Raw genomic sequence first — 13,637 nt, forward strand, 5'->3', positions numbered from 1 at the left:
GTTCCTATACAGCTGCTGCACGTTCTGATTAGGATACGGCCACGCTTTGCTGCCATGGCTTTTCTTGGGTCCTAGCTATGTTTCCAAGGGCAGACGGTGGCAAAAGATTATTATTATTATTATTATTTATTTATATAGCACCATCAATGTACATGGTGCTGTACAGATAACACAGTACATAGCAAGACCCTGCCGCATAGGCTTACAATCTAATAAGTTGTAGTAAACAATAAAGAGGGAAGGAGAATGCAAACAGGCACAGGGAAGTGTAAACAGGCACCGGGTAGGGTAAAGCTAACAGTATAGAGTCAGAACAAACTCAATATTTGAAGGCTATAGGGAAAAGAAAAGTTTTTAGCTGAGTTTTAAAAGCAGTGATTGAGTTTGTAGTTCTCAAGTGTTCTGGAAGAGCGTTCCAGGCGTAAGGGGCAGCAGAAGAAAAAGGACGAAGCCGAGTAAGGGAAGTGGAGGTCCTTGGGCAGGCGAGAAGCATGGCATCAGAGGAGCGGAGAGCCCGAGAACCTAGATAATCGCCCATGCTGCTGTGAGCGATGGACAGTCGCTGAGAGCTAGCAGAAACATCCCCCCCCAAAAGAATTGTGCAAGAAGAATCTAGAAATTCAAAGCAGCTAGAAATGCACCCACTTTTCTGCCTACTGGAGAACTCGTCCATCTCCCCGTCTTGCTTCCCCTTGTGGCCTGCGGCAGTATTGCCCCCCGTGCCCCCCATTTCTAGGGAGAAAATTGTGTGTTGGTAGAAATGTGTAATTGTTCCCATAACAAGTCTTCCCAGCCGGTCAAGACTCAAACTGGTTGAGCTTCCCAAGTGCAACTTGGGTAAAAGAAAGGTGACTCAGCCCACGGGAAGAAGCATGGCGCGTCCGTGGGTGGAACCGACAGGAAGTTAAACACTCCCTAAGAAAAACACCTCCTCACAAACAAAACAAACCAGGCAGCTGCTCCGTTCGCTCCTGGTGCCACCAGACCAACATTGCAAGTGACCTAGACTTCCTTGTTAAACGTGCAAAGTGCATGCATCCATATTGAGATATTGGGGTGGGATACAAGGTGTGCACGTAAAATCAACAAAGGGCATTGTGACAACTTAAAGGCTAACAAAATGTATTATGCCATAAGCTTTCATGGGTCTGGAATGTCATCCTGAGTTGGCAGATACATATAATACATATATAATCTAGGTGAGTCAGTACATACACAAAACTCAAAGAAGGGAATGGGAGAGTCAGGAAACAGCCTGTCCTTCCTTTAGTGAAACCTTCCCCCAAATCAAAGAATCACAGAATAGTAGAGTTGGAAGGGAGGCCGTCAAGTCAATGCAGGAATCCACCTTAAAGCATCCCTGACAGATGGTTGTTGAGCTGCCTCTTGAAGGCCTCTAGTGTGGGAGAGCTCATGACCTGCCTAGGTGATTGGTTCCATTGCCAGGATCCTCCTGATGTTTTGGACTACACCTCCCATCAGCCTCAGCCAGCATGACCAATAGTTGGCTGATGGGAGTTGTAGTCAGAACATCCGGAGGGCACCAAATTGACGAAGGATGCTATAGAAGCTGTTTGGAGTGGCACAACAAGGAACACCTCCCACTGTGATAAAAAGGCCCATCCAGGTCAGGAAACTGGGATTGCTCAGTGCTAAAGAAAGAAAGAAAAAAAAAGATTAATTCATTTCGTTGAACATTCCGAATTTATTTGTGTGGCTACTATTTTTATGGCTTTCTCCGCTGTGGCACCCCGGCTGTGGAATGAGCTCCCCCGAGAGGTCCGCCTGGCGCCTACATTGTACTCTTTTCGTCGCCAGCTGAAGGCCTTTTTATTCTCTCAGTATTTTAACACTTAATTTTAACTTAAATTTAAATTTGACTGTTCTAACTCTGTATTTTAATCTTATATCAATTTTGCTGCGTAGTTTTTATCCTGGTTGTGCTTTTTATACTGTATTTTGTATTTGTGTTTTTAACCTGTTGGTTGTTTTATGATGGTTTTAATTTTTGTGAACCGCCCAGAAAGCTTCGGCTATAAAATGTAATTGCGGTATAAAAATGTAATAAATAAATAAATAAATAAATAAATATGAATGAATGAATGAAAAGATGCCCACAGGGGTTGCCTTGGAAGGATCAGGACAAACGCCTCAGAGCAAGACATTTGTTCCTCCTCCATTAATCTTCTGCTTCGCTGCCATTGATGTAGCCTTACGTTTTGGGCTCCCTGCTATGTTCAGGGGAGTTCTGTGAAACTAGAAACTTTGCTTATACCTACAGAAGGTTCTCTAATTGAAGCTACAATCTTGCTTGAGCTGTTTCCCTTTGCTCATGACCTGTAGGGGCCTTGCAGATTTCTGCTCAAGACCTGTAGGGCCCTAGCAAATGTGCTTTTCCATTGGATAAGCTTGCCTGGGGGTAATGGGAATTGTAGTCCAACACATTCAGAGGGCCCCAGGTTGGGGAAGGGTGGCGTAAGATTTTGAAAGGCCCTGTTGGCTTGCTCCAGTCGTTGGGGCTGGATATAATAATCTGTTGGTGTTCGCTCTAATGTCTCTGTGTCTCTCTTCCAGCCGAATTGTCTCAGGCTCTCAGCAGCGGCACGGCTTTGTCGAAGCCCTCTCCGCCTTTGCCTCCCAAAAGAGGCATCCCGTTGAACGTGTCTTCGTCCCTCGAATCAGCCACGACTCCCAAGTCGCCCGTGGACAGGGTCATGTCGTCGTCGTACCCTTCCTCGCGACCGGGGCACATGATGCCGCCCCACCCGCCCTCCTCGCCTTCACCCCCTCTGCCTTGCCACCTTCCCCCGGAGCCCCCACATGGCTCACGGCCCACCTCCACCCATGGGGCAGAGCCTCCCCTTCACACAGAACTGCGGACGGAGGCCCCGCATGACGGGTTTCCGGCGCTGGAGGCGGCCAGGAGGAACGCTGAGCAGGGCTACGGCGAGCCCCGCCCGCCTTTGCGGCTGCCTCAACTTCCGCTGCACATCCGCATCCAACAGGCGCTGACGAGCCCCCTGCCAGCAACCCCGCCGGCCGAAGGCTCACACAGGGCTCACTCGCTGCTCTTTGAGAACGACGGCTCCTACGAAGACAGCGCTGGCAGAACGAGGTCGCTGCCGGTGACCCTTGAGCTGCTGAAAGTGTGAGTCGCTTCCTTGGGAGTCGTGAACGGTGTGCGAATCGGCTCAGTCTGCTCTTTGTTCTTGCTGCTCCGACGACGTCTTGAGTTCTAAACTGAGGAAGCCAGCTTAATGCACTGTATAAAACAGGCCATTTTTTCTCATGTGCCCTGCAACAGTTCACACGCCACCTGGTTTTTTGGGGGAATGGTAGAGGAGCACATTGATTTATGTATCATTTTTTAAAAATTTATTATAGCACTTTTATCCTGCCCTTTAGCCAAAAAAGGCTCTCAAGGAGGCTTACAAAAATAATTCTTAGGACAGTCCCTGCCCATGGGCTTACAGTCTAAAAATCATGACACAAAAGGAAAGGGAGTTGGGAGGGAGGAGGAATCTCTCCACTCAGGCCTTAGCTAGACCTAAGGTTTATCCCGGGATCGTCCTGGGGTCATCCCTGTTCATGTAAATGACACACGAGATATCCCGGGAGCAGGCAGGGATGACCCCGGGATGATCCCGGGATAAACTTTAGGTCTAGCTAAGGCCTCAGAATGTTTCTTGGGCTATTCAACCTTACAGGTATTACTTCCTGAGGGTTTATATACATGGCGTGTAGAGCTGGTGTTCAGGTCTTCATGAGCAGTGGCGTGTTAGAAAACCAAACTTGGCAACCTGTAAAACAGGGTTGCAGAACTACAGGCTCGGGGGTCAAATCCAGCTCTCCTGGGGGTCCCAATCCGGCCCCCCAGGCTTCCCTAGACAGCTATGTCCCATTCCTGTAGCCCTACTCCCTTTCCCCCAACCGCAATCATTTGTTGATTACCTGGCTTTTGTGCAGTTCTCCCCCCCCCCCCCCATTTTGAAAGGTTTGAAATGCCTCTCATAAGGACTGGGTTCGGACAACACAATAACTAACGGTGGGTTAAATAGTCAACGGTTGGTTATTGTGTCACCTGTTGGGACTTTTTTCACACCCTGGTAGGTTATTTGGCCGAAATAACCAACGCAAATTACCAACACTGTGCAGAGTTGATTATCTGAACAAGCGTTGGTTTTTGTATCAAGTGTTGACTATTGACCATTGACTATTTCGGCACGTACAGTTGGTTATTTCCGGTGACTGCAGAGTCCCCTGGCAAGAGCGACCAAAGTGGCGGCTGCCGCTCTAGTCCAGCTGGCAGAACTTGCAATGGCTGATGGGATACCAGTGGGAGGGCTGGGGAGGGGGGGATGTGTCAGACACACCATTGACTAATAATTAACTTGATGCTGGCCTTCCACACCATGGTTGATTATAAGCATGTCATGTGGGAGTGCCTTCTTGATAAACAACTGTGGAGTTGACTATTAACCCTCCATTGGCTATTGTGTTGTTCGAACGCAGCCAAGGTTTACCTGGAGCTGAAATATGCCGCCTCTTTTGCCTTTGGCCGTAACCCCGAGAACTTCCCCAAAATAGAATCTGGCCCTCGGGCTGAAAAGAGGTCCAGCAACCTTGCTGTATAAAGTATGCAAAATAAAACATTTGCTTATTTTTGCATCATTCCGCTTTTGCTAGCCATGGGTGGGGCAGGCGGCAGGGAAATAGATCATCCTTCCACTCCTGTGTCCCTCACTGCACTTTCGTGCTGAGATTTCACCAGGGATCGTCTGCGCTTGTAAGTTCATAACCTGAAAAGCTTGGATCTCAAGCTGCTGAGTTCTCTGTCCGTTACCAGTTCATGTGCGTGCGCGGGACTGACTGCAGAATGCATACAGCCCTGCTGGTAAGCATAGCTCCCTAAAAGAGCCCAAAGACCTCTCACTGATCCTTCCCTGATCTCTAGAAATGAAGGCCAGTTAACCCAATTAAAACCAAAACCAAAGAATAACTGTGTGCCTTTTTGTTAGTCCAGACGATGATGAAGAGGAAGAAGACGGCCAAGGAGACGTGCATCATTCCAATTCGCGCGTTTACATTGGGGAGGCCCCGAGCGTTACGATCATTCCCAGGCTCATCCTCCAGACGGTGCAGGATGAAGAGGAGGGACCAAGTGACTCGGACTCTGAGGGACCCATTCTGTACAAGGAGGAAGAGGAGGAGGAAGATGACGAAGATGAAAGCCATAACAGTAAGGCTCCTACCTTGGGACGGAACTCACACTGAGTTGCAGAATTGTTGGGTTGGCTGGAATGAAAACAAGTTGGCCTATGTCTGTACAACAGGGATGCAGAACCTCAGGCCCGCGGGCCACATTTGGCCCTTTCGGGTTCCGCAGATAGCCCTGCCACCTTTGCTCTGACTGTCAATCATTTGGTAGTTTCCCAGCGTTTGAGCAGGTCCCGCCTGCCCCATTCTAAAAGGTTGGAAATGCCTCCCCTAAGACATTTTCTCCTTCTCTCATAATTCTAGAACCCAACGGGGTCATCCCATGAAGCTAATGGGTGGGACATTCAGGACAAATAAAAGGAAGGACTTCTTCACACAGAGCATTGTTTAATGATGGAATTCGCTACCATGAGATGTAGTGATGGCCACCCATTTGGATGGCTTTAAAAGGGGGGTTGGATAAATTCCTGGAGGCGAAGGCTATCAATGGCTACCAGCACTGATGGTTGTGTGCTACCTCCAGTATCTGAGGCAGTAAGCCTGTCTGCACCAGTTGCTGGGGAACATGGGTGGGAGGGTGCTGTTGCACCATGTCCTGCTTTGTGGGTTCCTGGTTGACCACTGACTGGCCACTGTGTGAGCAGATTGCTGGACTAGATGGGCCCTTGGTCTGATCCAGCATGGCTCTTCTTATTTTATTTATTTATTTATTACTGCATTTATATCCTGCCTTTTTTCCTCCAAGGAACCCAAGGCAGCATACATAATCTTCCCCCTCTCCATTTCTATCCTCACAGCAACAGCCCTGTGAGGAAGGTTGGGCTGAGAGTCTGTGACCAGCCCAAAGTCACCCAGTGGGTTTCCATGGCCGAGTGGGGACTAGAACCCAGATCTCCCGACTCCCAGTCTAGCACTTTAGCCACTACACACCACGCTGGCTTCTTATTTTCTGAGTTCCTGGCAGTAAGACCTTTTGTAGCTAAACCATGCTGGTATGTTTTGGTATTTTGGCCCCGCCCCATTTTGCCTGTGGCTCTGCCCACCACTGGCATGCGGCCCCTGGGAGCTTCTCTGAAATTGAATCTGGCCCTCGAGCTGAAAGGGGTTCAACACCCCTGCTGAACCTGCATTCCCCACGTTGGGAGATGGATGCCCCTTTGCTGCAGTGGCCCATCGCTCTTGCTTTGTGACTTACCACTGAAAGCGGGGGAAATAGTTGGCTGAGAAGCAGCCACCGTTGCATGCTGGGTAACGATGACTTCTTCCTTCCTTTCCAAAGCGGCGCTAGCCAACAAAGTCAAGAGGAAAGATACCCTTGCCATGAAACTGGGCAACATGGCCTCCCGGCAGGAGTTACTGGAACAAAACACGTTTCCTCGGAAGAGCAAGGAAGAGTGGAATGAAATCCGGCAGCAGATAGGAACGACGCTGATCAGGTAGGAAAGGGCGGAAGCAAGTGTGCCTTGAACCCACTTGAGGATTGTGTTGTGCATCTGGGAGTATGGGAAATGTCCCAGGAATACACAGGCACTTTCTCCTGCTTGACCACATTGCAATTTTCATAGGCGCTAATTGCAATTGCCTAGCCTGCATATCTGGGGTGAGTGAATTGAAGGTAGATCAGGATCTTCTGGTAGATCTCTGGGTGATCAGCTTTAGATTGGTTTCGGAGTCCCAATTGCTTAACGATAGCAGCAACAAGAAATCCTTTCCCTTTTTTGTTCGTAAAATTAGGCTGTTGAAATGCTTGTTGGGGGGTGGGGAACCAGAAGTGGATTTTTGTGTGAAAGGACCGTGGACTGCCAGGGCAAACAGACAGCTGGGCTGAGCGCTCTATTCCTTCGTTGTAAGTTTTGGTCTCCTTCTCCCGCTGCCCACCATTTTCCATGGCTCAGGTCGATAGATCTTGGGGTTGGAGTAAAAACACAGAGGGCCTGTTCAGACAACATGCTGAGCCCTGGTTAGGCCACTAACCCTTTTGCAGCAAATGATTAGTGCGCGTGTTTAAACCATGTTCATGTAGCCACCATGGTTAGGAATGGTTTGCACGACATGCCGAAGTCATGGTTCACACGACACACTAAGCCGTAATGTTGAGCTCAAAAGGCTTAACCACCTTGGCTTAGTGTGTGGTCTGAACAGGGTCATTGTAGACCCTGCCAGCCTGACATTTGCCCGGCTCTGTTTTATAGCATAATTATTATTATTATTATTATTATATTTATTTGTATCCCGCCTTTTGCCCAATGCTGGGCCTCAAGGCGGCCTTACAAAGTTTAAAATATACATGGGGGAGGGGAGGGAAACAAAACCATAAACAATTAAAAAATACACAACAAAATTATAAAACATTAACATAGATGGAGGGCTGGATTATTCTCCAAAGGCCTGCTTGAACAAAAAAGTTTTAGCCTGCTTCCGAAAGCCCATCAAGGAGGGAGCCAGCCTAGCTTCCCCGGGAAGAGAGTTCCAGAGCACCGGAGCAGCCAACGAGAAGGCCCTCTGCCATGTTCCCACCAAGCGTGCCTGTGAAGAAGGTGGGACTAAAAGAAGGGCCTCTCCAGAAGATCTCAAAGCACGGGCAGGCTCATAAGGGAGAATACGTTCTTTCAAATAACCTGGACCCGAACCATATAGAGCTTTATAGGTCATAACACGGTGCAAAGCTTTTCTTAGGGGTATTTAAACCCCTTTCTTTGAGGCTTTCATTTCAGTGTGAAGGATGGAGAAAGGCATGACTTTTGTCCCGGGGGAAAAATATGACGCATTTCCCTTTCTTTTTAAATTAGGCGATTAAGTCAGAGACCAACAGCAGAAGAACTGGAGCAGAGAAATATACTTCAGCGTGAGTAACAGCTGCTTGAAGCTCTGTGCATGCTTATTTTCTAAATAGTCCCCACCAGCTTTGCCCAACCGGGCGCTCTCCAGATGTGTTGGATTCCAGTGCCCATGCTGGCTGGGAGCACTCCGACACTTCTGGAGGGCTCCCAGTTGGGGAAGGCTGGTCGACACTCTTTGCATTTGTTCATTGTGCTCTAGCTGCAAGGCTTTTGTTTTGGCCGCTGCCCCAAACTCTGAGCAGAAGCTCCACTTGCTGCTCCTGCTGTGCAGCATTCTTGCCCCCGTACCTGTCGCTTGCTTGGGAAGCGTCGTTTCAATTCCCAGGGAGCTCAGGGCTACAGCAGGCGATTGCTGCTAATGAATGAGCTTTGCCACTTCGCCATGGCCATGGCAGAAGCGTCTTTTGTCGGGAGGGGTCGGAGGAGAGGGTTCAAAACACTTCTGCTGCGCATGGAAGGAAGGGACTCTGCCCCACTGCAAGCACTGTTTGGCTTTCTGTTTCTCAGAGAGTTGCAGGGGGCAAAGGGAAAATGCATAGTTTGTTGATAGGCGGAGACAGAGAATCCTGTTTGAGGGATGAATGAGATGTCATGTGAGCCTGGAATAGGGGGTGATACACGGATGGGCTGCCTGTACAGCGGTAGATCCACATCTCCAATCTGTGGATCACTGATAGAAGAAAAGGTGTGAGCAAGGGAGATGGGCTTGCTGGTGTAGCTTTGGCAAGACGGCGATACAGCCCCTCATTAGGGGACTGGACAACGCCAGCATCGTTGAACTCCTTCTTCTTCTTCTTCTTGGCAGAAAAAAATGAGGCTGACCGGCAGGCCGAAAAGCGGGAAATAAAACGGAGGCTCACCAGAAAGGTATTGGAAACACCGTACATCTTGTTCCCATCTGCCAGAGCCCTCTGTGGGTGGTGACCCACTGAAGCATGCTCTGTGTGGGTAGGACGTCGTAAGGTTTATTCTGGGGTTCTGTCCAGGAATATGGTGGCAACGGCTTTGGCCTTTGGTGTGTTGTGGATCAGCAGGGTGTTGAATTCTCTCTGTGTGCATATCTATATATCTATATACACACATATATAAAAGTTCTACAATAGGAAAAAAAAACATACTATGTAGAGTTGGCATAAAACAACTTAATGTACATACTCCGTTCTCGTCATAGGGTTGTTGGGTTTGGGGGTTTGCGGGGGTGGGGGTTGCTCCTGGCCCTCCTACAACAACCCTGTGAGGTAGGTTGGGCTGAGAGTCCGTGACCGGCCCAGAGTCACCCAGGGAGGTTCCATGGTCGAGTGAGGACTAGAACCCAGATCTCCCGACTCCCAGTCCGACATTCTAGCCACTACACCACACTGGCTGTCAATGTTCACCAGCCTTCCCCCAACCTAGTGACTTCCACAATACGTTGGGACTACAACTCCTACAATCCTGGAGAGGATCATGGGAGTTGTAGTCCAACACACTTGAAAAGCACCAGTTTGCGGAAAACCGGTGAATATTTATTTATTTATTTATTTACTGCACTTCTATACCGCCCCCATAGCCAGGGCTCTCTGGGCAGTTCACAGAAATTCTAAAATTAAGATAAAAACGAGTACACAAAATTTAAAATTCTAAAATACAGAACATACACACACATAAAGCATTAAAAAACGAAACATGTGGGTCATTAAGATATGCCGCTATATGCCTGGGCAAAGAGGAAAGTCTTAACCTGGCGCTGGAAAGATAGCAGGGTTTAAATATTGAGCGAAAACTCATTTCTGTGCTCAGAAATCGCAATACATGAGATTGTTCCGCCTGAAAGGGATGAGACAGTTGACACCCCCGGTCCTGTGGTTGCTGCTTGACCCCACCTTTTTTTCATTACTATTGTTTTGCCCCAGTGCAAGGCAGCCCGCATCCTGCAGTAACGACTGGGCTGTGGCACTTGGTACTTGTGGCTTTTTCAGTTAATGCTTACCATTTGATGTTTGCAAGCCTACAGTGGTACGAAGCACATCTCTGGTCTCGTGGTGACCTAAGTGGGATGACGCTCCTTGTATCCGCTGCTCTGTCCTGTCCACGCCACGCCCTCCTGGCTGTCTGCCTCTGATTATTGATGTGGGGACCTTACACAGGACACTGCGCCAGTGGAGTCTCACTGTCCTGAGTTACTGCACCTGGACATACCGCTGCCACACTGGGGTGTGTGGCATGGTAGCGGTAGTGAATCATGGAATCATAGGATAGTAGAGTTGGAAGGGGCCTATAAGGCCATCGAGTCCAACCCCCTGCTCAATGCAGGAATCCACCTTAAAGCATCCCTGACAGGTGGCTGTCCAGCTGCCTCTTGAAGGCCTTTAGTGTGATAGAGTTCCATTGTCGTACTGCTCTAACAGTCAGGAAGTTTTTCCTGATGTCCAGCCGGAATCTGCCGTCCTGTAACTTGAGCCCGTTATTCTGTCTCCAGTGGTGGAAGAGGCAGGCCATGTTCCACTTTTGCCTCGCATAGCCGATCATGAGAATGGCTTATTAAGACAGAATCTCTCTCTCTCTCTCTCTCTCTCTCTCTCTCTCTCTCTCTGTGCCTTTCAGCTTAGTCAAAGGCCTACTGTGGCTGAACTGCAAGCGAGGAAGATCCTGAGGTTTAATGAATACGTGGAGGTGACGGATGCCCAGGACTATGACAGGCGAGCAGACAAGCCATGGACAAAATTAACCCCTGCTGACAAGGTGAGAGGACAGTGTTCAGTGCCCTTTCTCTCTCCCCCGCCCCTCCCTCCTATCCCAATGCCTTTGCCCCTTATTCCTCCAGCTCCGCCACCAACTGCTCCTTCAAAGGCCTCCCGTCTTTCCTCCCTTGATGTCCCTTACGCTAGGAGCTGCCTTTCAGGATACTTGCATAATGTCACACGTCAATGGCTACTAGGCCTGCTGGCTGTGTGCTGCTTCCAGTAGCAGAGGCAGTAACCCTTTGTATACCAGTTGTTGGGGAACATGGGTGGGAGGCTGCTGTTTCACTTGTGTCTTGCTTGTGGGTTCGTGGTCAATCGTTGGTTGGCCCCTGTGTGAACAAAGCATTGGACTAGATGGACCCTTGGTCTGATCCAGCAGGGCCCTTCTTATGTTCTTTAAAACAGACCTTTTTCCTGGTTTAGTCCAGCCTTCCCCAACCTGGTACCCTCCTTCCAGAAGTCTTGGACTACAGCTCCCATCAGCCCCGTCAACCTGACCAGTGGTCAGGAATCCTGGGAGTTGGAGTCTGAAACATCTGATGGGCAATGAAGGCTGCCTTCATCTCCACCGTAACGAAGCCCAAGTAGGCGGGACTGAAATAAAGGCGCTCCTTCCCCATGTCCACACCGGCTTCTATCTCTCTTCCCTTCCTCTGCTTTCCCCTCTCTCAGATTTTAGATCCCCTGCCCCCAATCTGGTGCCCTCCAGATGTGTCGGATGGCAACATCCATCATTCATGGCAGGCCTATGCATCTGGAGGGTACCAAGTTGGGAGAGGCTGGTTTAGATTAGAAGCTTCTCAGGGTAAGAGCTTATCCGTTTGTGCTTTGCAAAATGCCGTGCGCGTTGATGGGGTTGTAGGAATGGCAGTAACATGCTTAAAAGTGGCGCCTTGCATGTGTGCATCATGTTGAGAGACTTTTTCTCTAGTTCTTCTCTAGTTCCCCCATCCTCTGAGGTGTGAGGGCCTTCCTCCTTGCTGCATCGCATGACTCCCGCAATGCCGTGCATCCTCCCACTCACCTCTGTGTACCGAAGCTTCCTGCGCTAAGCCAGTGTGGTGTAGTGGCTAAGGTGTTGGACTGGCAGCTGGGAGATCCGGGTTCTAGTCCCCACTCGGCCATGGAAACCCACTGGGTGACTTTGGGCCAGTCACAGACTCTCAGCCCAACCCACCTAGCAGGGTTGTTGTTGTGAGGATAACATGGAGAGGAGGAGCATTATGTACGGTCGCCTTGGGTTCCTTGGAGGAAAAAAGGCGGGATATAAATGCAATAAATAAATAAATAAATAAACAAACCCAGGGCAGCCAAATGCTGTAACGACCACAAAAACGCTGAATATAGCCTAGTAGAGGTACATACTCATCTCTCACCACCTGCAAACACACAACATTAGATAGATAGACCAGACTGAAACCTTCTCTTCCTCCCCCCCCCCGCCCCCCCTACAATAAGTCATGAAGCTGGGCACAAATCCAGGGCTTCCTGCCAGCTGCTTCCCCCATCCTGCAACAAGGCCCTTCTTTGCTCCAGACCAGATTTTTTCCTTTCTTGCTTTTGATTCTGGCTGCCGATCAGAGAGCTGACAAAGAGGAAACGCTGCACAATGCCGAAAGAGGGTGGATCCTGATGGGGATGAAACTGGAAGTTAAAGGCAGACACATTCGGCTGGAGCAGCAGCTATATTGGGAGCCCGGGAGCTTGGCAGCTCTGGACATAGTTGGGGCCGGTGTGCGTGTGTTGCATGCGTGTGGCAACCGGGTGGAATTTGAGCTGACCGGATTTCCCTCCTCCCTCCCCGATAGGCTGCCATCCGGAAGGAGCTGAACGAGTTCAAAAGCTCTGAAATGGAAGTCCACGAAGATAGCAAGCAGTTCACACGGTACGTAACAGGAGGCCAGTAATGACTTTCCCATAGGACAGGGTGGTGGTGGTGGTGGTGGTAGTGGTGGGAATCTAGGCCCCCTTCCAGAGATTCTCAGACTCCATCTCCCATCAGCCTCAGTCCGCATGGCCAATGGTCAGGGGTGATGGGAGTTGTAATGCAACATCTTTCGGAGGGAACCCCGCAATCATAAGACCTCCAGTGTGGTAAAGTGGCTAAAGTGTTGGACTGGGAGTCGGGAGATCCGGGTTCTAGTCCCCACTCAGCCATGGAAACCCACTGGGTGACTTTGGGCCAGTCACAGACTCTCAGCCCAACCTATCTCTCAGGGTGGTTGTTGTTGTGAGGATAACATGGAGAGGAGGAGGATTATGTACACCGCCTTGGGTTCCTAGGAGGAAGACAGGCGGGATATAAATGTAATAATAAATAAATAAAAGGCTTGGAGTGTTCCTACTACTCCTTATTGATTGATTTCTTGCGTTTCTATAATGACCAATAGCCAAAGCTCTCTGGGCAGTTCACAAAAATCAAAACCATCAGTACAATTTCAAGTATAAACAGTACTGTTAATGGTTTTCAACGCTCAGAGCCTCTTCCCATGACAGCTCTACTGTGTGGAGGCTGCAGGAAAAGACGCTTGCCCATATAGATGCCCCTGCCTGTAGCCAATGGATCATTTTTTTATTTTTTTATTTATTACGTTTTTATACTGCCCAATAGCCGAAGCTCTCATAGGAGCAGCGGAAGCTGCTTTATACCGAGTTCAGACCCTTGGTCCAGTGTTGCGGCTTTCCAGGGTTTCAGGTTGGATCCTTTCTTTAATCTCTGTAAACTGCCCAGAGAGCTTCAGCTATTGGGCAGTATATAAATGTAAATAATAATAATAATAATAATAATAATAATAATAATAATAATAATAATAATAATAATAATATAATACACCACTGGCGATGGAAGTCAAAGAAC

At 49.0% G+C, this 13,637-nt stretch overlaps 1 protein-coding gene across 5 annotated transcripts in view; it reads left to right on the plus strand.

Annotated features, from left to right (window-relative positions):
• Nucleotides 1-13,637, plus strand: part of PHACTR4 (phosphatase and actin regulator 4) — a 127,231-nt gene that overhangs the window by 110,898 nt on the left and 2,696 nt on the right. For all 5 annotated transcript variants that reach the window (XM_063140237.1, XM_063140239.1, XM_063140238.1 and 2 more), the window contains 7 exons: nt 2,575-3,148; nt 5,019-5,239; nt 6,497-6,653; nt 8,007-8,062; nt 8,863-8,924; nt 10,641-10,778; nt 12,589-12,665. In XM_063140237.1, coding sequence (XP_062996307.1) covers nt 2,575-3,148; nt 5,019-5,239; nt 6,497-6,653; nt 8,007-8,062; nt 8,863-8,924; nt 10,641-10,778; nt 12,589-12,665 — 1,285 coding nt within the window. The remainder of the gene's footprint in view (nt 1-2,574; nt 3,149-5,018; nt 5,240-6,496; nt 6,654-8,006; nt 8,063-8,862; nt 8,925-10,640; nt 10,779-12,588; nt 12,666-13,637) is intronic.

Source organism: Elgaria multicarinata, chromosome 13 (genome assembly GCF_023053635.1).
Source record: "Elgaria multicarinata webbii isolate HBS135686 ecotype San Diego chromosome 13, rElgMul1.1.pri, whole genome shotgun sequence".
Taxonomy (NCBI): domain Eukaryota; kingdom Metazoa; phylum Chordata; class Lepidosauria; order Squamata; family Anguidae; genus Elgaria; species Elgaria multicarinata.